This window comes from Protopterus annectens, chromosome 3.part1 (assembly GCF_019279795.1).
Source record: "Protopterus annectens isolate FY-2018-M chromosome 3.part1, PAN1.0, whole genome shotgun sequence".
In the NCBI taxonomy this organism is placed as follows: domain Eukaryota; kingdom Metazoa; phylum Chordata; order Ceratodontiformes; family Protopteridae; genus Protopterus; species Protopterus annectens.
In genome coordinates, this window is record NC_056732.1 from 1,542,972,731 (window position 1) to 1,542,999,367 (window position 26,637).

At 38.0% G+C, this 26,637-nt stretch overlaps 1 protein-coding gene across 1 annotated transcript in view; it reads left to right on the forward strand.

The window, feature by feature from the left end:
* Window positions 1-26,637, forward strand: part of LOC122797801 (nitric oxide synthase, brain-like) — a 317,433-nt gene that overhangs the window by 188,510 nt on the left and 102,286 nt on the right. The window contains exons 11-13 of the mRNA XM_044066321.1: window positions 2,100-2,204; window positions 3,114-3,175; window positions 18,720-18,894. Coding sequence (XP_043922256.1) covers window positions 2,100-2,204; window positions 3,114-3,175; window positions 18,720-18,894 — 342 coding nt within the window. The remainder of the gene's footprint in view (window positions 1-2,099; window positions 2,205-3,113; window positions 3,176-18,719; window positions 18,895-26,637) is intronic.

The window sequence follows — 26,637 nt, forward strand, 5'->3', positions numbered from 1 at the left end:
GGTACGGTTAAAGTTTATGACAGCAATATTCTTCATATCTTTGCTGTCAGCCACAATGTTCTTCTCAGCACCTACAATGTGTGTAGAATTGTTTCCTTCTGCAGTTCATATGGAGTTACATGTATTGGTAGCATATTTAAGTACAATTACAAATTCTTTTGTCTTAGTCCTGTTACTCCTAACGCTGTTAGAACTGTTTGGGTATCTTTAGTTTACATTGCTGCAGTTTCTACTTGCATATCCTGGTATTTTTGACTTTGTGACTAAAGAATATCTAACTACATAATTCTGAAGGAAAATCATTGCCTGTGAACTGACAGGTGCATAGTTACACTAGTTATTTCTGTTACCACGATGCTACTTAAGGCATAACCTTCACTCTGGGCATTGTCTTCATGTTATGTTCTATCAGTTTACTTCTCCCAGGTGTTTCCAAGATCATTACTTTAACTCTTACTAGAAATGTTTTTATTTCCAGATTTTATACCTCTGACATGGATTCCTCTAGATACATTTCAGGTAGAAATTTTCTTTTGCCTCCTTTATAATTTCTACCTTGCAAGCTACGCACTTAACAATCAGCATGTTAATAATACCTATCTATCTATATGGTTGTGTGTATGCATGATTTTGTCACTAGCATAGGTTCATAGATTACTACTAGCCTAGCTGTCCCTGTGGTCCATTTTTAGCCTAGTCAATTTCCTGTTCATAGGTGAGATTCAAACCCTGTACTTAGTGTGTGCAAGGTAAATACCTTAACCATTATGCCAACCTCATTATACACATAAGATAGCAAAAAATACAGCTAATGTTCGAAATGTTAAAGGGTGCTGTTAAATGCTAACCTTACACTTACCATTACATATAAAGAATAACAAACCCATTGTAGTTTTTAAAGTTTCAGATAATAAAAGTGCCTATCTAATTCCATGAATATTCTAAACAATTTATGTATGGTTTCAGGTTCCCCATACAGGCATACATATGCATTTCAGAATTACATGTGATGCAAGAGGTTAACTGAAGGAGCTGTACGTATCTTCTTCGCCTTTCCTAACACTTCTACATTCCAAAACCCTCTCTTTTGAAAGTGTTCAGAGAATTTGTAGATTGAAAAAGTGCTGTTATCTTTCAAATGTTTTACAAAAGTAAATGGAATTGTGTAGATACTGGTTAAACTTATATTTTATTGTACTCTAAATAGCAGGACACATTTCAAATTCTAACTTATACCAGCTTTGTGAATAACTTAATTTGTTGCTTACACTTACAATAGATGGTTCATAGGTTCATAGGTAGGTACTAGGCTATTGGCCCTAGGGCCTATATAAGCCTAGCCAAAAATGTACCCTGGCTTTTGCCACCCAAGAAAATTATTTTCCTGTGCCCCTGTCGAGCAGAGCCACAGAAGTGATCCCTGGGGTGAATGTCCTATTTCCCATCCAATCATCAAGATTTTTCTTGAAGAGTGCTAATGAGGAGCTCTGTTTGACATAGATAGGTAGTCCATTCCAGAGTATGGGAAGTCTCTGGAACAGGAATCTATCCCTCCAGCATGTTCTGTTTATTGTGGTGACAAGGTTTAGGTCCCTAGAGCATGTAGCTTAGAGGGATTGAGATTTCTTTAAGTGGAGCATGTTCAACAGCTCTGGGTTTGACCTAGCTTTATATGTTAGGCAGAGATCGCCTCTGAGTAGGCGATATGTGACAGAGTTAAGCTGGAGTTTTTTGAGACGGTCTGCATAGGGCATCTGTTTGAGGCCAGTAATCCTCTTTGTGAGGTATTTCTGTGGCCTTTCCAGTTGTGGTAGATGTCTTGTGAGATACATACCAAAAGGGGTGCTGTACTCTATAATGGGTCTAATGAGTGATGAGTAGAGGGGAACAATGACCTCTTATTTTCTGGATGAGAAATCTTTTGTGATGAGGTGAGCCACGTAGAAGGATTTCCTGACCACTGTGGCGATGTGATTATCAAAGGAGAGACTACTGTCCACCTGGTAACAGAAAGATCGGAAGTTCCTGGGCATCTTTGTATGGCACTGGATTTTTCCCTATGCTGCATGGAGTTTATTAATCATGTTTTCTGTCTACAGGTCTTGGGCATGGATGGATATGATCTTGCCCAGCTCGAACAGGAGACATTGCTGTTGGTTATTACAAGTACATTTGGAAATGGCGATGCACCAGAAAATGGACAGGTAATAGTGAATTCTTATATAGCAACGTGCACCTGTAATATAAACTGTTCACCTGCTGTTTAGTTTTATAAACTGAGCTACATCATTCATAGACAAGTTAAGAATCTAGGTTTGTTGAGAAATATTTTTAACAGAATAGTATTGTTGCAAAGTGGGGTAGTCTCAGACCCAGTTTTGCAAATTTGATAATAGCTGCATGGAAGAGAGGTATCATATATAATTCTTTATGTTGAAAATTCCGTGCAATTTCTACTTGCTTTAGGGACAGTTTTTTTTAATATATGGAATGGAACATGTGAGCTACTGAATGAATTACTTTAATTATATAAACCTTAGTACACCTTCCTGATAATTTGAGATGACAGTAAATTACCTCGCTATTAATTATTTCACCAATAAACATGTACAAGAAGAAATTAGTAGCATTCATATTTGGAATGTTGTACTATATATCAATTCTTAGTGAAGAAAAATGTTATTAAGAGTGAGTTCCTAAGGGTTACACCTTAAATCTAAAATCATTTGAGTGGAGAAGTGTGCAGAAACTGTGAAAATGTTTCATATAAATGGTATCCTAAGAATGTGGTAATTCAGACATTTGAAGAAGTGTGGCACGATAACAATGGTTATTATAGTACTATAATGTGTCAAACATCAAGGAGTGCTAACCAGATATTTAAAAGCAAAAGACTCATTTCTGTATAGTTTACTTTGAAGTTATCAACAAGACTGCTAGACTTGAAAAACTAAATATCGCATCAGAGAGTTTAAAGTAAAAGCAGGATGTAATAATGTTCATCTGTGTCTGTTCTTGAAAATGAATTTAATGTTATTGAAAACTATACATACTGAAAGTGTTGAAATGAGTAATTTATTTATCTGTTTATTTTTATTTTATACTGACCACAGAGGTTTGCAAAAGCACTCATGAAAATGGTTCAGTCATGGTCAAGAACTCTACACCAGCTGAAGTGAGTAAGCCAAAAAAAAAAAAAAAAAAACTAACAAACAAAAAAAATCAAGTGGCTAAATTGCAGATGCCTTTACTTCCTTTTATTGTGCATGTCGTCACATTCATCTTATCTGTCTGTAGTAGTGGCATGGGGAATTAAGTTACAATTTTGACAGCAGCTTCCATTTTTAAAAACCTGAAATAGTGCAAAATATTTCCTGATAAAACATAATTTCTTCTATGGCACATTAAATGTAAATAAAATAAGGTCTTATGCACAGCTAATATAGTTTCTGATTGCTGCACACTAAGCTGTAGTATAAAAGTTTTCTCAGGTATGTTGAAGTCGCTTGTTCCTTGGGAAGTCCTGGCAGTTTGTGGTACACTGTTAAGTTGTTCTTGTGTTTCTCAGCTATGTTAACTCAGATACTAAGGGCTGAATGTATTTATATATGTATTGATTGAGTGATAGATGACTACCCATTAGTATGATGTCAGTAAGATGGAATATTTGTATCTGTGTGTAGTTAAGGACTGTTCTCAGCTGTGAACCTCATGCTGAGTTTACTGTTAAGACTTTGTTTCACAGCCCCATGGTCTAGGGTCCAGTCCAGACTTCTAGTCATTGCCTGTATGCACATTGAACACTGTCCCTGTATCTGTGGCTTTCTCCAGTTTCCTTCAGTCTTCCAAAAACATGCTATTTAACTGGCTACACTAAATCAAAAATAGATTACTTAATTAACTACATTAATATATAACTATATATTTGAATACGTTTACTGTGATATTGGTTAAGGATTTTTCTTATCATCAAAACTTGAGCTTTCAGTGAATTGTGCCCAGGCAACTGATTTTCAGTGAAATGAGTTTTCAGTGAAATGAGTTTCAGTGGTGTGTTTTTAGTGAAACAAAGTAGACCCATATTTATTTTAATACTTATTTGCATTTGTTTACTGGGAGGTCTACTGGGCCAGGGCCTGTTTTCAGTAGAGGCCCAGGGAGAAAAGCTCCAAAAACAAACAACACAATAAAGCTACAGAATCAAAATACAGAAATCAAGCAGCGATGGTACAGAACACTACATCACAGAATGGGTGATAAATTAAAATAGATAATACTCGTTGTACAGATGTTAGATTTTAAGTATGCAAGCCAAACAAGAATACAATTGATGACATGGAATAATAGTGAATGTGTGGACAATACAGTATTGCAGTTTTGCAATAGAGAGGAAAAGATGGAGAGCAACAGATTAAAGATTCTGAGAGTGAGGGACAGCCTTAGAGCTATTGTTATATAGGCATCAAGAATGAATAGAGGGTATGGTATTTAACTAATAGAGTAGATCATGTGTGGCTGGGTGGCACATGTTGGACTTAGCAAGTTGGAAGCACTGAATGTATATATGAGGAGTCTGAGACGTAAGCGAGATGGGAAGGAAAAGTAGGAAGGCTAGGAATATATATTTTTTATAGTCAGTGCTGGTAGATGTACATAGCCAATTGGAGAACAGGTGTTGTTTCAGTCAAGTCTTAAAGCATTCTGAGTTGCTAGTAGACCTAATTAAAGGAGGGAGAGTATTCCACAGTTTTACTATAGAATATGTGTTATGCATTTGACTTGAAGAAAGATTAAGTTTTGGTACATTAAGGAGCATCTGATTGACTGACTGCAGAGATCTGTTTGGGTGATACATTTTGAAAAGAGAGGAGATGGCAGGACAACTAGAAGGCTTATAGATTAGCCTATGAGCTGTGGTAAGTTGCAGGTATGTTAGATGCTGGGAAACTTCTAGCCTATTTATATGTTGGAGTGATACACAGTGGTGTGACGAGTGTTTGGCACTGGTTACAAATTTTGCGATTTTATTGTAGCATGACTCCAGTTTGGATTTAAGAGAGGCTTGTATATTAGTAAGGAGAAGTGCACCATAGAGCAAGGATGGAAGTAGAAAGGAAGAGGCAAGGGATAGTCTTGCTGCATAGGTGAGGAAGTTTTTGTGCCTGTACAGGATGCCTAGTTTCTGATGTTTTTTTTTTTTTTATGTTAGTGTTAATATGCTGGTCAAAAGTTAGGTGTTCTGCTATGGTGACACCTTGAAGTTTGGTATATGAGACTACTTCAAGGCAAGTGTTGTTGAGCAAGTTGATCGTAAATTCATTTGTGGTTAGGGTGTTGTTTTTTGGGGGGTGAATAATATGAGTTTGGTTTTACTAGCATTTAAATAGTTATTATACATCCAGGTTTCAGTGGAGGTGAAGGCGTTTTGGGTGAGTGTAAGTAGTTCTGAAGTAGGCTTGACCATGTTGATGGTGGAGTCATCTGCATATTGTATGACATTAGCATGGGGTATGCTGGTATGGAAATCGTTAATGAAAATGATGAAGAGCAGAGGACCTAGTATGGACCCTTGTGGGACTCCAGTACTGATGTTGAGGAAAGGAGAAAGGGATTTGGTGCCATCTGGTTGTTTATTGTCAATCTGTAGTGTAGCTGGAAAACCAGCCTAGGTTAGGGGGAGGTATGCCTAAGTTGGAGAGTTTGGTCAGAAGAATTGGTGGGAGACAGTATCGGATGTCTTGAAAAGGTCAAGAAATAGTGAGTAAACAAGGTATCTTGAGTCGTGAGCATGGTTGACTGTGTCCAAAAAGGATATAAGAGCAGTGGTGGTGCTATGACTAGGCCTAAACCCATCTTGGGTAGGGGAGAGGAGGTTGTGGTGTAGTAGGTAGTTAAGTAGTTGGCTTTAGATTATAGGATCATAGGGTCATATGAGATTACTAGGCTAATGGCCCTGGGGCACTTACAAGCCTAGCCAAGAGTTTATCCCCCAAAAGAGAAACCTCAGTCATCACCTGTCATCCCTGTCAATGAGGAACAAAGGTGGAACCTCGGGGCCAAATTTATGGTTTCCTATCCACTCATCAAGATTGCCTTTGAAGAGGGCCAGTGACGTACTCTGTTTAACATGTATGGGAAGTCTATTCCAGAGATGGGGCAGCCTCTGGGAGACAAACCTGCCTCTCCAGCAGGTTTTGTTGATGTTGCATATTAGATTTAGGCCTATCAAGTGGGTAATGTGTGAGGAGTTAGAGTTATAGATATGGAGCATCTCTAGTAGGGCAAGGTATGAGATTGCCTTGCAGGTGAGACACAGATCACCTTTGAACAATCTGTATGATACCAAGTAGAGTGATAGGATTTAAGCTTGTCCACATAAGATAGGTGTTGGAGGCCATGGATTCTCTTTATGAGGTATTTCTGTGACCTTTCCAGTTGGTGCAGGTGTTTGGAGATGTAGATACCAAACAGGGCATTATACTCAATCATAGGCCTAATAAGAGAGGAGTACAAAGAGGTAATAACTTCCTTTTTTCTGGATGCAATCCTTTACCTATAAGATGAACCAAGTGAAAGGCTTTTCTGACCACAGCCACCACATGATAGTCAAATGTGAGATTGTTGTCAACTTAAGTACCCAGGTCTCTCACCAGAGGTTGTGTGCTTAGGGGGTTGCCATTGGTGTGGTAATCAGTAGGGGCCATGTTTTTGCCAAATGGTATGATAATACATTTTTTTGCATTTAACTTAAGGCCATGACTTTGGCACCAGTTATTTGTAGCTATGAGACCCTCTTGCAGTATGTTAACATCATCTGGGGAGTCAATGACAGCACCCAACTTACAGTCATCCACAAACTTGGTCAGCCACAGGCACTTTGACTTTGCATGGACCTCTGAGAAGTATATGCCAAGCAGTAGGGGTCCCAGGACAGATCCCTGGAGAACACCACTAGTGACAGGTCTGCTGTCAGAGGTGGCAGCACTTTTTTTGACTTTGTGGGTCCTATCTGTGAGCCAGTTGGTCAATCATCTGACTAGACAGGGATTAACACCAAGTTGTGCTAGCTTAGATTGTGTCAATGGCCTTGACCAGGTCAAGGTAACCTGTATGTACTGACTTTTCCTCATCCAGGGCCTTGGTGATAGTCACAAAGAAGTCAAGTAGTTTCAATAGGCAAGATCTGCCCCTATCAAATCCAAATTGGGTGGGGTCAAGTGCTTGGAGATTGCCTAAGTCCTTGTTTATGAGATCCATAATAATACTCTCCATGACTTTACAGATCAGACTAGTCAAGCTGATGGGGTGATAGTTTCCCAGGTCATTAGTGACACCACCTTTGTACAAAGGGATGACAATGGCAGTTCTCCACTCTGCTGGAATGAAGCCTGTAGTTAGGCTGTGGTTGAACAGGGTGCTCAATGGCAAAGCTAGTTCTTGCTGGAGATGGCGCAGAATACAGCCTGGGATACTATCAGGTCCCATGGATGCTGTGTTCTTTCCTTGGATACGGCCTTTAACACTTGATCTACAGAGATGTGAGGTGTGGGACAAGTATCAGGGATGTCGACTGGACCTTTGGGGGGCAATAAGGGGGGTGAAATCTGCACTGAACCTATCAGCCAGCATTTTGGCTAAGTCAGCAGGATCAGTGTAAGTGGTACCATTAAGTACCAGTTCGGAACAAACTTGGGCTTTGCCATGGAGGTTTCTCACATAACTGAAGAAGGACTTGTGGTTTCCCTTTGTTTTGGAGGCTAGTGACAACTCATGATTGGCTTTGGAGGTTTTCACTAGTGATCTAATTTGTTTGTTGAGGCAAAGGAGGAAGTTTTTAATATTTGGAATTTGTTCCTTTTTCCCTTGGACAACAGTTTCTTCTTTTTGTTGTAATACTTGTTGATACAGGATGTCCACCAGACAGGTTTGTGTTTCCTTGAGGTACAGGTTTTAGTTCTGTTGGGTATGGCTGAGTCCATGCAGTTGTACAGGTGCTTGTGCACTGCATTGGCGTACTGTTCAGCATAGTTGTCTGCATCATCTGGTGGGGGGGTGAAGTTGCTGATACCCTTCCTATGGATACATTTTTCGAGAATTTTGGAGATGGGAGAGAGGATGGCAATTGGATGGAAGTTAGATATATCATTGTTTTCACCTTTGTAGAGAGCGAGTATGAATGCCTTTTTCCAGATGGTGGGAAGGAAGGACTCTTGAATGGATCTGTTTAGTAAGTATACTAATGGGACAGGCTATAGCGTTTGCTGATTTTTGGAGAAATTCTGGTGGTACGTTACCTAGAGCATTTGATCCAGGTTTATGTTTAAGTAGATTTTTTATGGTGGAGGTAAGTATGGGTATAAGAGAGAAGCTTGGTCTTGTTGTAGTAGATGGGTATGGGGGCATTTGGTTGATTAGCGGGAAGTTGGCAGTAAGGTTGGCTATACTGTTTTTAAAGAATGAGTTAAAAAGTGAGGCAGTTTCAACTGGGGCTATGTTTGAATCGGGGAGGGATTATTGGTTTTGCCTGGGGATAATAGAGAGTTTGTGGACCTCCAGAACTTTTTCTGATTTTGCATATGGTCGTTTTGTAGAGTAATGTAGTATTCTTGTTTGTTTTTGATGACAAGTCGCTTTGCTTTATACTTTTACTTTACACTAAAACATTGATGTACAGAAGCACAACTACAATAATAAACTAAAAAAAAATAACATACCTGCTGTTATAGTTTGTCTGAATTCTGAGGCCATTAGGTAAAGGGTTTTTGATAAGGTAATACGTATTGGTGAGGGTTAGTGACATGGGTGCTGTTAGCACACATAAGTAAGGTGGTACTCAGGGCTTGGTAAAAACACACATTCACTGGACACAAAGTTCAGAGCCTGCCTTAGCTCCACAGTGCAGTAACTGAGGGCATCAGTAATGGTGTGTGGCAGTATTACCAAGGTTCAGACCATCTGCTTTGGCTCAGCTAAATAAACATTTGATGACAACTGCATGGTGGAAGAATTTATGATTACCCTGTTAGGGGCGTGGTCACTTACTGAATTTTTAATGTTTCCTACACATGACACATGTTAAGTTGAACTTTAATTCAGACTAGTAGATGGGATTTTTTTTTCTGAATTGTCTCTTGCTGGCTGCATAGCAATTTGACAAAATTTGTTTATACCTATTATAAATATCAGTGAGGAAAATAAATATTGCCTTGCACAATCCAGTTCTCACTGAAATCCCCCACTAATAGCACTTATGATTCAATATTGTATGCTATCACCTTACACCTTAAACCCAGGGTAGCTATCCACTTCACTACACACACACAAACACACACACACACACACACACACACACACACACACACACACACACACACACACACACACACACACACGCACGCACACACACACACACACACACACACACACACACACACACACACACACACACACTACATATCCTTATCTTCAGAGAAGTAGCTGAAAAGTCTACACGGAAGATAATCTCCTCTTCACTATGTCAATATAACATGCACAACTTTGAGAAAAAAACATTGACAAGCTTGACAGTGTAATGTGCATGCTCCAAAATATAACCTTGCAGCAAGTCACGCAATAATAATGTTTTTGCAGGGGAGCTCTGCACCCTTATATATCCTGCTATTTAAAATATCAACTCTAAGCATACCTCTCAAACTCTCAGTTCTAGAAATCTGTACAAAGTCAGAAATTAGAGCGGGACCAAAACCCAACATTAGGGACAGATTTTAAATATTGCTCCTATAAATTTAGAAAGTTGGTAGAATGACAGATTTTGTTTTATTATATATTTTTTGAAGCATATGAAGTCTGAAACTCTTCATATCTGTCATTATTTAGTATTATTTAACAACTTTCAGTAGTTAAATACTATGAAATAATGACAAATATGAAGAGTTTCAGACTTTATATTATTTAACGACTTTCAGTAAGCCGCAGTGGTGCAGCAGTAGTGTTGTTGCCTCACAGCAAGAGGTTCTCCCATTCGATTCTCGACTGGAGCGCCTTCTGTGTGGAGTCTGCATGCCCTCCCCGTGGTTGAATGGCATTCGAAAGATATGCATAGAATGGGCGTGCCTTTGTTGAAGGTTGGGCGTTGAGCTGGCACCTTGGCACCCAGAAAAAATCTACCGCCAATCATTAGCGGACAGGAGTTCCACTGTGGCGACCCCTAATGGAAAAGCCGAAAGAAGAACAACATTTAACGGCTTTCAGTCAAGAAAACAGCAAATTTTATGAGGAATAGACCAAAAATAAGAGGCAAAAATCTGGACATTCTTCAAAAATTTGCACAGTTGAGAGGTATGACTCTAAGATCATATTATTTTGGAAAGGACATATTCCCCAACACCTGGCATTTTGTTGATCAGCTTTCTTGTCAACCAAATAAAACTGGCAGGAAAGTTGTTGACTAAAATATTTCACTGGACACATACAAATACATAAAGCATATATGTGTGTTTTATGCATATATATATATATATATATATATATATATATATGTATGCAGTGGATATAAAAAGTTTACACACCCCTTTTAAAATGCCAGGTTTTTGTGATGTAAAAAAATGAGACCACAATAAATCATTTCAAAACTTTTTCCACCTTTAATGTGACCTTTAACCTGTACAATTCAATTGAAAAACAAATAAATTTGTTAGTGGTAAAAATATAAAAAATAAAAAACGTACAATAAATTGGTTGCGTAAGTGTGCACACCCTTAAACTAATACTTTGTTGAATCACCTTTTGATTTAATTACAGTATTCAGTCTTATTGGGTACACATCTGCCATCAGTTAAAGAGACTCTGATTAACCCCAAATAAAGTTCAGCTGTCCTAGTAGGATTTTCCTGACATTTACTCAGTTGCCTGCTACAGCAAAAGCCATGGTTCACAGACAGCTTACAAAGTATCAAAGGGATCTCATTATTGAAAGGAATCAGTCAGGAGAAGGGTACAAAAAAAAAAATTTCCACAGCACTGGATATTCTGTGGAACACAGTGAAGACAGACATCAAAAAGTGGAGAAAATATGGGACAACAGTGACGTTGCAAAGAACTGGACATCTCTTCACAAATTGATGAAAAGACAAGCTGAAAACTGGTCAGGGAGGCTGCCAGGAGATGTACAGCAACACCAAGGAGCTGCAGGAATTTGTGGCAAGTACTGGTTGTGTACTACATGTGACAACAATCTCCCATATTCTCCATATGTCTGGGCTATGGGGTAGGGTTGCAAGACCGAAGCCTTTTCTTACACAGAAAAACATCCAGGCCCGGCTAAAATTTGCAAAACAATACATCATGTCTCCCAAAATCATGTGGGAAAATGTGTTATGGTTTGATGAGACCAAGGTTGAACTTTTTGGCCACAATTCCAAAAGGTATGTTTGGCACAAAAACAACACTTTACATCACCAAAAGAACACCATCCCCATGGTGAAGCATGGTGGTGGCAGTATCATGCTTTGGGGTTGCTTTTCTTCAGCTGGAACTGGGGCTTTAGTCAAGGTAGAGGGAATTATGAGCAGTTTCAAATACCAGTCACTTTGGGCCTAAAGCCTTCAGGCGTCTGCTAGAAAGCTGAAGATGAAGAGGAATTTCACCTTTTAACATGACAATGACCCCAAGCATACATTAAAATCAAAAAAAGAATGGCTTCACCAGAAGAAAATTAAAGTTTTGGAATGGCGCAGCCAGAACTCAGACCTAAATCCAATAGAAAATCTGTGGAGTGACCTGAAGAGCGCTGTGCACAAGAGATGCCCTCTCAATCTGACAGATTTGAAGTGCTTTTGCAAGGAAGAATGGGCAAATATTGCCAAGTCAAGATGTGCCATGCTGATAGACTCCTACCCAAGAAGACTGAATGTTGTAATTAAATCAAATGGTGCTTCAACAAAGTATTAGTTTAAGGGTGTGCACACTTATGCAACCAGCTTATCGTACATTTTTTATTTTTTTATATTTTCTCCCCTAATAGATTTGTTTTTTAATTGAATTGTACAGGTTATAGGTCATATTAAAGGTGGGAAAAGTTTTGAAATTATTTATTGTGGTCTCATTTTTTTATATCGCAAGAACCTGGCATTTTAACAGGGCATGTGTAAACTTTATATATATATATATATATATATATATATATATATATATATATATATATATATATATGCTCTTCTTTTTCTTTCACCTGCTCATGTTAGGGGTCACCACAGTGGATCATCTGTTTCCATTTCTTCTTGTCCTCTGCATCTTCCTCCGTCCCACCAACCACCTGCATGTCATCTCTTACCACATCCATAAACCTTATCTTAGGCCTTCCTCTTTTCCTCTTACCTGACAGCTCAATCCTTAGCATCCTTCTGCCAATATACCCAGCATCCTTCCTCAGCACATACCCAAACCAACGCAATCTTGCCTCTCTGGCTTTGTCTCCAAACCATCCAACCTGAGCAGACCCTCTGATATACTTATTCCTAATCCTGTCCATCCTCATCACACCCAGTGCAAATCTTAACATCTTTAACTCTGCCACCTCCAGCTCTGACTCCTGTCGTTTCATCAGTGTCACCATCTCCAACCCAAAAAACATAGTTGGCCTCATTACTATCTTGTAGACCTTCCCTTTCACTCTTACTGGTACCTGTCTGTCACAAATCACTCCTGACACTCTTTTCCACCCACTCCACCCTGCCTGTGCTCTCTTCTTCACTTCTTTTCCACACTCACCATTACTCTGAACTGTTGATCCCAAGTATTTAAACTCATCCACCTTCACCAGCTCTACTCCGTGCATCTTCACCATTCCTCTATCCTCCCTCTCATTCACACGTATATATTAGTCCTGCTGACCTTCATTCCTCTTCTCTCTAGAGCATATCTTCACCTCTACAGAGTCTCCTCAACCTGTTCCCTACTCTCAATACAGATCACAATGTCATCTGCAAACATCATAGTCCACGGGGACTCCTGTCTGATCTCATCTGTCAACCTGTCCATCACCATTGTAAATAAGAAAGGGCTCAGAGCTGATCCTTGTTGTAATCCCACCTCTACCTTGAATGCAACCGTCACTCCCACTGCAGATTTCAACACTGTCACACTGCCCTCGTACATATCCTCTTACTTAATTCTCTGCCACTCCCAACTTCCTCATGCAATACCACAGCTCCTCTCTAGGCACCCTGGCATATGTTCTCTCTAAGTCCACAAAGACACAATGCAACTCCTTCTGACCTTCTCTATACTTCCCCAGCAACACCCTCTGAGCAAACATCACAACTGTAGTGCTCTTTCCTGTTATGAAACCAAACTGCTGCTAAGTAATCATCACCTCCCTTCTTAACTTAACCTAGCTTACACTACTCTTTCCACACACACACACACAAACACACACACACACACACATGTATATATATATATATATATATATATATATATATATATATATATATATATGAAACTACTTTTAAAACAACTATAAACCATGCTCTTCTTCAGCTGATAACCTTCCAAGCGAGTACCTAAAAATAGTAGCCAGTAACATTGCCTATCCTGTCTCAATCCTTATAATAGGTCAGTCCAGAAATCCCACGTCCCCTCTCTCTCTGGAAAAGGTCACACATTATCCCTCTGGACAAAGGAGGAAATTCAACAGATATTATTAACTTTAGACCTCTAGCAATCTTAACTCCCTTCACCAAAACACTTGAAACGTTTTCAAAAACAATTGATAGACTCTCTCCTGCAAGAAGGACTCCTATTCCCCTACACATCATGGCTTCCATCCTTCCCATAGTAGTAGCACTGCCCTTCTAATCTATATGGACTGTCAATAAAGCTAGATATAATGGCAAACTAGTCTCTTCCTTATTTCTCGACTTCTCTAAAGCTTTTGAAACAGTTTGTCACAGCAAACTTCTACTTCAAATGTATTCACTAGGTCTCTCTTAGCCTACCCTTCTGTGATTCAAAAGCTACTTGTCGAATAGGTATCACTCAGTAAAATGGCACTCCATGGTCTCTCCTTACCTCCCAGTTACCACTGGTGCATTGCAAGGCTCTATCTTTGGTCCTCTCCTCTTTAACATTTTCACCAACACTCTATACTTTCACACAGCAGGCCACCCTAATATAATACAATACACAGGTGATTCCACTCTCATTTGCACATCTGACAACATGGTACACTTCCAAAAATTACTCAGAAAACTTTTAACAGCCATTGAAACATGGTTTCATAACTCACAATTCATGCTCAGCCCAAAAAAGACCAAACTACTACATTTACCCCAAATCTCTCTCTCTCATGAAAAAGCTAAATTTAAAGTCCTCTCACTAGATATGCAACTACACTTGCCACTACTTATCTCCACCCTACTCTTCTGTATGGCACTCCCATCCTTACTAACCTCCAGACTTCACAAAAATTAAAACTTGAGCAATGCTGTAAGAAAGCTGCTAAATTTGAAGCACATACCCCTTTCAGAACCTGCACTGTATAGCACCAAAAAGCCTAAATTGGTTAGAACTGCCATATCAACATATACACAACTTACCACCTATAAAATTATCTAGCATCCATCTGCCTGACCAGCACTAAAAACATTTTACACAACTATGTTCCCAGTTGGTCATTGCAATCCAGTGACCAAAAACTCCTGCCTGTCTACAAACCTAGCACATGGGCGCCGGATCCACAGAGCGAGGGGGAGGGAGCACCCCCCCTGGAACCACAGAGCGAGGGGGAGGGGGCACCCCCTCACTTTTACAGCTGAAAGACCTGTCTCTTAATGAACAGACAACGGCAATTGAGGATCCATGCGTGCAGCGTGCATCACACGCTAACGTGCATTTAAACACAAGCGAGCTGAAGTTAAATGTGTGTTTTTTACGTTCAAGTTTAAGGAGAATTATGCTGTTTCTCCAAGTGCTGATCATTGCTGCCAGAATGGTAAGGAGCACTCAAAAGAAAGGTTGCAGCTGATGGCAAGATGAAAGATGAGGTACGCCATTTGAGATACTTAATGTGAAATGCTATGTTTTGGTCTAATGGCAGTGGGTGAGTGCTGTAAATGAATATTTAACCCGTTTGTTTAGGTGTATTTCTTTTCATGACGTTTCCTTTGATTTTTAACTTGTTGGTGCCGTTATGTCAAGGACTGTGGTGTATTTCTATGACCCAGATGTGGGCAACTTTCACTACGTTAAGGAGAGAGCAGAAACATTACTTGCAAAGACCTGTAGCCAGTCGCTGTGTTAAATATCAGTGCCTCTTTTAGTATCTGTGATAGAGTTTGTCACTGCTTTATATGAATGACAGAGTAGAGTAGTTTATGAAGGCAGAATATTTTGTGTAGGCTACATCCGGCTGATGAGTGTACAGTAACTAGACATTCCAACATTTCTGGGATGGGAACATTTTGTTGTTAACAAATGTTCCACTGTGCCTTGTTTGACTTTGTAACCTCCCCTGCACATATGATTTATTTTTACTTACATTATTATGTGCATTTTGTGCTTAGTGTTTTAAGATTTAGTTTTATATGTTTTCACTTGATTTGGTTATATTTTTATCAACTGGGCAGTGTGTTTTGTTTCGAGCATGATTCACTTGATTAGTAGTTTTACGTTAGACTGTGGACTGCTGTTTCTAGCATTTATTTGAACATGTTTTATCATACTTTTCACTTCCCACAAAAAATTGTCTTTCTTTCAGACTTGCTTCTTCTCTTGTCCACCATCCTCTCACCTCCTGAATGACCATTCTAACTTTTCTATCTCTTTATTTTCTTACTGCTTCTTAACTCCTCCATTATTTTATACCATTATCATAGTGTCCCCCACAAGTTTCTTTATTGTCTCATTATGCAAGTAACTTCTACCCTAAGCCACTCTCTTTCTTTCAGAGGCATCTCACCATATATTTTTATTCAGACTTCTAATTTTGTCTTTGAAATGTACACCCTTGCTAGTAATCGGCACTTCCACAGATAAATCAAAGCTGCAGTATTCAGTAGGTTTTAAGGTGATTTAACATTACCTCATATTGTGTGTCAGTTCTTGAATCTTCTTTACTTATTTTTTTTTTATCCTGGGGTGGGCTTTAGTTCAACATTATTTAGTATACTCACAGTTAAATCAATGATCCCTAAATACTGTTCCTCCATCTTACCTCTTTCCTGTTCCTTTCATCTGCTTTATTTATTAATATGGTTGATAATCAGGTGGTCTGGCCTGATTCAGATAGCCCTTTTCTTGTTGCTATGTGAGCAAAAGGGTAAGCATTTATCCGAATGTGCTGGGATCTTTAACTGTGACTTGTCTAAACATGGACTAAGCTCTTGGCTAGGCTTATAAAGGCCTCAGGGCCAATAGCCTAGTAACCTCCTATGATCCTATGAGAGTTTTGCTGATTTGTGAGATGTTTTCTCATTTAGGTTTGAACAGTGTTTATAGTAACTGAGGAGAAATAACCACGTAATGGAACACTGGAGTGACTGGGGAGGGGGCTGCTGCTGGAACGGTAGGAGGTTGCTGCAGGATGGGCTGCTCTGCGGGGGCACAACCTACTGCCCTGCTTTTGTCCCAAACAATAACTGGTGCCAGAATCATGAACTGAAACTAAACTCCAAAAAATACATTATTGTATCCTTTGGAAAGTCATCTATTCCAGGGAACTGCCAAATTGACAATACCTCCTGAGAACTGACGCAGTTGTTTGGCATTTGGGAACTTGTGTGTACAGTGACCTAACTTTTGACCACTATGTGCCCAGAGTCAAAGTCTTTCTATATTGCACAGTTTTAAACAAATTGATTGCGACTAGATCTAGAGATGTTATTGCCCCCTTCACAAAGCCCTCATTAGATCAATCATTTTGTATAATGCCCACTTTGGCATGTATCTGTCCAGACCCATGCAACAATTGGAATATCCACAGAGATACCTTACTAAAAGGATACAAGTCCTAAACAATGGGCCTTGCATGGACCACTTCAAAGATTTATTATTATACTCAGTATCCTACAGAGAGCTTAGAGGTGACATGTCTGGCATACAAGGCATCCTCCGACCTAATACAGATGGACCTACTGAACATCAGCAAGTCAAATGGCATCAGAAATACTCAGTTCAGGTATCTAAACTGAATGTTGTGGAGAGATGGCTATATATCACAGAGGCTGCCACTATTCCAGAACAGACTGTCCATAAACATAAAACAAAGCTCATCCGTCCATATTCAAATGCAACTTGGAGCTAAGGATGGGTAATAGAAAATGTACTCCAGGATTGCCCCTCATGCCACTAATGGATAGAGGCACTTCCCAAATGCTACATCCCTTACAGGGGTCCCCTCAAGTTATCTATGGTATGATCACAGTTATTCTCACTAGCAATAATATACACTTATCAGCCACGGGATAGGTAAGACCAATCAGAAAATGATAATTCAAGCACCAAAAGGGAATTGGCTAAGCTTAAAATGTCCTCCAAGTAAACCTATGTTGTGGTAGTAAATAGTTATAAAAAATTGCCCTTTTTAGATCACTAAGTGCCCCGCTCACCACCCCCCCCCCATCTTCAACAGCTTCCGGCACCTATAACCTAGCAAATCTACTGGGCATTGTCTGTACTTGTACAAGGTTGCTAAGGCCTGGAACTCCATACCTGTATCCTTCATGTCTCCTCTGTCCCATTTATCAAAACCACTCTGATGGGCTTTCTAACTAAAATGTGGCTCTGTTCTTCCTCAAAACCAGGATAAACTATATCTCTAAATGTGAACAAGTATCTTTTCATTCCTTATACCTCCCCGCTCTCCCTTCATTACTTACTTTCTTACTGCCATTTAATTATCTTCCCTGACTTGCTTTCTAAATATACTATAAGCCTGTTTTTCTCTCACTTCATATTACAATTCATGTTTGTATTGGACTAACTTATATTTAATTTCTCTACAAACTGTCTAAAATTTGTCTAAATATTAAATGATTGTCATGTACCTTTTATCAGTTTTTAACCAATGTTTTATATTATGTCTAATTTGTTATAATTATGTAAACTGCAGATGTTTTTTGCTTTATTTTTGGAGATTGTAACATTATTATTCTTAGAATGTTTTGTAATAACTTAAAACTTTTCTCCCTGGGACTGCTGAAAATGGGTTTCTACCCATTTGGACTTCCCTGGTAATCAAATGTCACTAAATAAATAAATAACAGACATGTTTCTGTACGGAAGAAATGAAAAGAGTTTGAAATTGAGAAGCTTAACAAAAGGTTAATGTGTTATCTTTAAAACCTTTATTGAAATTATGTAATTTGAAGAATTAGATCAGATGCTAAATATTTTAATATGTGTTGGTCTTTTATTTGTTTGATATTGCCTGATGAAGTACCAGTGAGGTGTGAAAGTGTTTATGTTTGTGTGTTAAATAAAAAAAAAGTTATTCACTTCAGTTCATGGTCGACTGGACTTATTCATTGAATTTGTTTGATTTATATGTGTTTGGACAGTTGTTTGTGTGCACTTCCATTTTTATATATTTCACATCAACAGTTGGCTTTTATAATCATTTACATTAATGCAGCATATTTTCCTTGTTAAATTTCTATGAAATAAACAGAAATAGCCATATGCTCCTGTAATATAAAATTGGAAATTATCTTTATCTCCAGGTTCTCTGTATTTGGGTTGGGCTCTCGAGCATATCCTAACTTCTGTGCCTTTGCTCATGCAACTCAAACATGTCTGAAGAAACTGGGAGCTAAACAAATATTAGATATTGCTGAGGGAGATGAGCTGTGTGGACAGGAGGAGACCTTCAGAACCTGGGCCAGGAAGATTTTTAAGGTGAGTGGAATTAATTTAACTCAGATATCCAAAGCACACATTATAAGACAATGAAAGATTCCGAAAATTCTTTTTCTCTTAATATTAACCTAGCAACAAAACTCAATAACAGAAACAGCCAATGAAAATCCTTGCATTTTTCTAGGTATTCTCATTGCATTAAATTCTTGAACCACATTTGTTTGCTTTGTGTGCTATTTAACTCATTCCTCAAGGATTCTAGTCAGTAGCTATAATGGCTAATTCTCTATATGTTGTATTTTCTAGAGGTACTACCTTTAAAATGGAAAGTCCGTAAAAATGCATTAGTGTGATCCAGATGGCTATATAAATGAGATATTTTAACAGCTTTGCTTTAGGAATAAACTATATGATGTCTCCTAGATGTGCACTGAACACATACATACTGGTTGTACAACAGGATACAACAATGAGAAAATAACTGCACTAATTTAATATTTCCAAGAATGGATAAGTGCATACGTAGAATTTGTTTCAATACAGTTTTTATTCTAAAGGCATAGCTGCCTCATACTGAGAAACATCTGTATTATGCACATCTCACAGGTATGATCAGTAAGTCAACACAACTAGATAAAAGTCAAGACAACTAGATAACAGCTAAGTACCCAACCTATTATTACATTTTTACTGACACCACAGATGCATTGCTTTTGCATTCAGCAGAGATATGTGACCCAGTTTGTTGTATAAATGAAACATACAGAATTTCAAAATCTGACACCTCTGTTTTACAGATCTCACAAATTATACTAATGAAGAGCCCTTCGTGTACTTATGGAGGAGTAATAAGAAGTTATTGGGATGACTTAAATCATTCTCACTTTTCATGCTGTGTGGCACATAACCAGCACAGTAAGATAATTTTACTGGTGACATTTGCAGCTAAAGAGACACAGTGCTGCAGACCCACACATTAAATGTAACAAATCACATATCATTTATAAACCGGAACAGCTACAGCAATGCAGGATAAATAACTGACAAGTTGGCAGAAGCAATTACTGATATACTGCATCATAAATGGATTAAAAACAGTTTTTGGAAACTGGAAAATCTGTATCAGTGGATTAGAAATAAATCGAGTAGCTGAAATATCTTAGTATTAAATATTTGCTACCATGTACACTTAAACCGAAGGGGTGATATCCATTTTCTGGTCCTTTTACTTAAATTAATTGTATACTTTGATGTTTCAATGTCTAGATTTCGTTATTTGTTTGCAGAAAAGTTGTCAGCCATGGTTACATTGATATGAGTTTTCCTTATTTTTTACATCACCTTGCAGGTTCATGTTATGTGCCATGCAGATTTCACTGCGCAATTCTTTCCAGTGCACCTGTCCTTCCCACTCTGTTTTCAGAATAATTATGAAACAGCATGACAGAATGTCAATAAAAAGGATATCATATATCTGGTGACATTTGCAGCTATATCTGTCACTTGTAATTTAGGGGGTGACTCTCTCTTTGCCAATTCCATTGGTAAAATATGGAACTCCCTTCCTCCCACTCACCAGTGCCACCTCCTCCCAAAATTCAAGAAAAAATCTATTCCCATTTTAAAAAAAAAATGGCTCTCTGCCAATGTTCCAAAAACCACTAACCCCCCACTCTCGAAATACTCTATGTCAGAAATGGAATACCTAAGGTTTAACAAGATGTTCTTTCCCTGTTACTATCACGAAGAAGAGTTTTTTTCTATTTATTATTGCTATATTTTGCTTTTTTTTTTTTTTTTTTTTTTTTTTTTTATTATTTATTATAAATTGAATATATATGTAACCTGTATTAATATAAATGAAGTACTGTCAATGTGGAGCTTTTCTCCCGGGCTCCGCTCTGAAAATGGACATGTAAATAAATAAATATAGCCAGAGCTAAAATGTTGAGTTCCCAGAACACTGGGAGTTAAAGTAATAGGTATACTACAATGCTGAATTATTGTAAAACAAAATATTACAAATAAAAAGAAATATGGGCACTGTGACCATTGGCACTAGTTGATTTGATTGTCACTGTTGAAATGATACCCTGACCTCATGTGTAAAACAATGGGGAAAAGAGGCTCTGGATGAACGGAAGGTTATAGTGCATATGCCCCCACAGATCTGGATTAGCTCAATGATCACTGTGTAACAGAAGAAAAGTGATCATTTACAATAACATCCAAGGCAACGACTGAGGTAGCACTTATACAGCAAGGTATGAGGCAACTGATCACCACATTATAGGTTTAAGTCAAGTGGTGGATTTTTATTACTTTTGATATTTTCATGTTTTATTACGGATAACAATTGTATGTATTCTATTACTTTAAATGTCAATATATTTTGAAGTAAGATTATAGATCTGATTTTATAATATTTTTTCTGATATTCTGTTTAACATTATGTATCCCTCAGAGCATTTTCCACATAATAAACCATGTCCTTCCCTCCTTCCTTTCTTTGTTCCTTAAATTGCCACTGCATGCCAGGGGTATTTTATCATTTGATAATACATACATTTTCCTTCTGTGCTTCCTCTAAAAGCATGTGCACTTCAAGCAAATGTTGACATTTTCATATACTGCTTTTCTTCCCATTAATGATCAACAATTATAATTTCTTTCTTTCTTTTTTATTTACTCTTTCTGTGCCATGTTCATTCCTAATTTTATTAGACACATATCACTAATTTATTCCCCACAGGATTACAGATAACCCTTATTGTCCTTTCATTCTTCTAAAGCTAAGATATGAACATTTGTAATTGGACTATCATCAGTATAAAGCTTTTTTACATCCTCTGTTGATCTGGTAAATATAATGCGAATGCTGCAACAGCTGCTTTAAAATCTGCATTCTTCAGATCTTTATCAGACGCAAGTATTAGAGATATTAGCAGTAAGAAGGAATAGCATTGTGACTGTCCTTGTTAGAGTAGTTAATAACCTCATTAAATTTGGAGATTGAAGTGTTTACTCCATGCTGGTCCGTGGATTACGAAATCCTTATTGGGCAGCTGTACTCTTACTGTGGCCTCCTCTATTGCTCTTAATTGGTTTGCCTATTATCTGTCTGGATATATCTGTAGGGATGTTGTTGGTATTGATAATTCCTGTTCCTACCAGCTGGACTGTGGAGTACCCCAGGGCTTGATTCAGGATGTGCTGCTATTCACAGTTTTTATGTTTGCCACTGAGGGCCTGAGTCTGTGAAGAGGACTGGCTTATCACTGATATGCTGTTGTCACTCAGATCTATCCTTCCTTCTCTCAATATCAAATATTGTCTCTTCATTCCTTGGAAGATGCAAAAAAGTTATTCATCTTTAGCTTGTTTAAAGCAATAGTATATCCAGAACTGAAGCCCTGAACATACACACCAATTTTCATGATTCCACAGGTTTACCATGTCCATTGCTTATTATATAATGTAACATTAAGCTTGAGTTTATAGGTTCATAGGTAGGTACTAGGCTATTGGCCCTGGGGCATAATCCTGGCATTACCTTTGATGATCACCTGATATTTAAGAGGCAAATTTCAGCTATAATTAAATCATCATGCTTTCACCTGATGAACATCATCAGGATTAAACACTTGACCTGTCAGACATCTCACCATTGTCTTCCATGTATCGGTTTCATCTCACCATGACTATAATAATGATAATGTTCCTTACAATGGTCTTCCAACATCAAGTTTAAGTGATTACAGTTCATGAAAATTTTTCAGTAAGGTTACTTACTTGTACACATTGTTAAAACCATATTTTTTCTATACACTGCAGTTTGTGTTGGCTGTCTATCCAGCTTTGTTTTATTTTTAAAATCTTGGTTTTATTTTCCTTTTTTTCCCATACATAACTTTAGTCACTTTTATCTGAAGGAACTGATTGTTCAAATATCCCTATGCGCTGGGCTGTGCACTCTGCTAACATGGGGCTGCTAACAGTTTCTAGGGTATGGATGGTAACATGATGAGCTCATTCTTTTGATCATCAGACTCTAAATGTCTACAAAATAATACCCTGGTGCCTTTAGAGAATTTCATCTAAGGCTTTTTAAGGTCTTCATATAGGTTCATAAGTTTTTACTAAGCTTATGGCCAAGGGAGCTATCAAAGGGTTCTGACATATTAACCAATATTTGTACCAGTTTAGTAGTGTTCCCCACTGAGTATCATATCCACAAATAGCCCTGATGAAGTGATCTGAATATCCATCCAGTCATCCACACTCCAGAAATGTGGCCACAGATGTGAATGCACATGTGTGTTTGCTACAGAAGAACAATCATGGCAGGGCTGCCAGCAGTGTGAACGTAGGCTGTAGATGATTGCCACTGTTGAAGTGAAATGTTGGGCCCATGTGTAAAAATGGGAAAAAGGAGTGATGGATGGATAGATGGATGGGATACATTGGGTAGATACTTGTTTCACCAGCTGCTATTGTTAATGTAGCAGTATAGATTTAGATCTCTAGAGCAGATGTTTGCTTTACCAGTGGTTTTGCTTAGGTGAAGGAGTTCAAAGGGTGTATGGTCATTTATAGAATGGAACGATAAACAAAGATCACCTGTTAAGAGCTGTGATCACATTGAGTAGAGGGACAGGGCTTTTACTCTCTTGGTGTAGATAAGGGTACTAAGACATGATATCTTTGCTACTAAAGAAAAATTGAGATCTTTCAAATTGATGTAGGTACCTAGTCAGGTATTATGCTCATTGATCGGCATAATAAGGGAATAATAAAATGGGACTACAAATTTTCCAGACCTTGAAAAGATATTATAAAGGATACGATTTGCAAAGTAGAAAAAGTTTCTAACCATGACTGATATGTTGTGGTCAAAGAAGATTTTATCAACATAAGTACCTAAGTCTCTGATGATACTAAATGGAATATTAATATATGTATGTGTGGTGATGGATTTACATAAGGAAACTATGTTGTATTTCTTAGTATGAGAGTAAGCTCATGACTAAAATTCAAAGCATTTGCTTGGGCTAAACCTTGCTGTTTAAGTTTAGAATTGTAATGGAATTTGAAAACTGTCCTGAGTTTGCAATCATCAGCAAACCTACTTAGCCATAGTCCTTTAATATCAGCTTTCACATTAGAGAAGAGAGTCCACCAAAGAAGATGAGGCACAGGACAAAGTCTTATGGGATTATTGCTAGTGTTATTTTTCTGTCAAAGCAAATACCTCTGACCTTTATAATATAGATTCGATCAGACAGCCAGTTAGCTGTCCAGTAAGCTATGCATGGATACATGTTAAGCTGGAAGAGTTTGAGAATAATCCCAGCACATGGAGTGGTATCAAAGAACTTGGCATGATCAAGGTGTTTATTTTTATTTTCTTTTTCTTTTATTTTATGTTGCTTTTGTTTACTGGATTTTTCTGACTTGGTTTAGTCAAAAACTCCTGTTCATCAGAGGTCAGGGGGAAAATCTCCAACATATTAGAAACATTTTTTAAATAAACATTACTTAAATAAATGAGCAGACACCAAGTAATATACATTAACAATTACACATGTGTTTGCTAATTAGATTGTACAGTCATATGACATGAAGGAAACTATTACAGTGTAAAAGATAGTGGCGCAGTAGCAGATGTTGAACATCGAGCATTTGAAGAGGTGTATTAGTGGTTTGTCAAGGTGATCATAGATCATGTGATTAGTGTTCAGACATTCAAAGAAATGAATATAAGGAAAGGAATTTGGTTGTTGTTCTTCTTCTTTCGGCTTTTCCCAGTTAGGGGTCGCCACAGTGGAACTCCAGTCCGCTAATGATTGGCAGTGGATTTTTTATCGGTGCTGAGGTGCCAGCTTGACGCCCAACCTTAAACAAAGGCACGCCCATTCTACGCATGTCTTTCAAATGCCACTCAACCATGGGGAGGACATGCAGACTCCACACAGAAGGTGCTCCAGCCGAGAATCGAACGGGAGAACCTCTTGCTGTGAGGCAACGCTACCGCTGCACCACTGAATTTGGTACGGCAGAAAATGTTAATATTGTAGTGAACAAGTGGTGTATAAAGCATTGAAGTATAAAGTTTTGAAGACCTCATCCAGATTGCACAGGTATGGTCATGAATTAGTGTGTATACAAGGATCTAAGGTCACCTAAAACTGAAGTTTACTAGTTCAGCAGTAACATGTTCCATAGCCCTGCAAATAATATCTGGGAGATTAACGGACCTGTAATTCTCAGGATTGGTAGACTGACCACCATTATGCAAGGACACCACAGCAGCTGCTCACCACACCTTAGCAATGCAATTAGTGAACAGACTGAGGTGGAAGAGATGATGGAAGGGTTTTGGTAGGATAGAAATACAAATTTATCATCAGGACCTATGGAGTTGATATTTTTCTGATTTTGGAAAGTGTGTAAAAGAACTCAATCAAGAGTAATATTAGGAGGGAAGATGTGAGGGGGAGTGCAGGCAGAGGTGAGGGTGGGTAGAAAAGAACTTAATGGCAATAATGTTGACAATATCCTTATGGTCAGAGCAGGAAGTGACATTAGAGATAAGATCGGTAAAGAATGGTTTGTTATTTCTAAACTTAATAATGTAACTGAAGAGAGCTTTATGATTTCTTTTGAAATGGTTGCAATTGTAAGTTCATAGTCAGGCTTGCACTTTCTATGGGTAAATGTGACGGACTTAATTACCAGTTTGAAATAACTTTTACAAAGATAAAGTGGATCTTTTATACCTAGCTAGGATATGTCTATTGCTGTTACAGTTAGTTGATCTGGGAGGTCCATCATATGTGTTTAGTGTTATACTTCAGCAATATTCCACAACCAGTTTTGGGTATCATATGGTTTACCCATGGTTGATGTGGTTTGATCACGAGGGTGATGACTGAGTGATTAAACAAAGCACAACCATGGGTAAATCCTGTGATACCCATACACAGAAGTGGATTAGCATTATTTAAGAAAGAGATTGCTTACCTTTCTCAAACAATCTCATAGTATAATAGAAGTTTAGAGTTCTTCTACCTCCTGTGTTCTTTGCTGATGTACAGAGCTTGTATACGGCACCTACATCTTTGTCCTTGTCCTCTATATTAGTGCAGTGCAAGAGACACAATCAAAAAGATAGTGATTTTTTTCTATCTCTCTTTTTTTTTCATTTATTTTGTTTTGTTTTTGTTATTTTAATAAATATTGCAGCTTACCAGGTAGTTGATACTTGAGGGATTCTGTATAACGCTAAAAATAATAAAGGAACAAAGGGCAGAATGTGTCTCCATTAACTAAAATATAAAATAAAAAATTAATAGAACACATTTTGACATCACCACATTTCTGTAATATATGAATTATGAAACTGTACTGTCTGGCATTTCTGACTGAAAAAAACAATATTTATTAATTTACCATCAGTCCAAACATTATAAGAAAAATCAAGAATGTACTAAAATAGTCAGGGAAGTTGAAAGGTAAGGTTACCAGCAATATGATCAGTCATAGTACTGGCAGTCATAAGTCTCAACTGTCCAGAACTTTGCAGAACATCTGTGATATTCCTCATATTTTTACTATGGTTTACAGCTTAACTATTGTAGCATACTCCATGGAAAGCCTGCCACTCAGGAAAACTTCAGTGGCCAGACTTCTTTCTACTGGGATATGTCTGATTTACAATGGGCATGCTGATTAGATGTCCAGTTGGGGCACACACCTTGGAATGCTAATGACTATCTATTG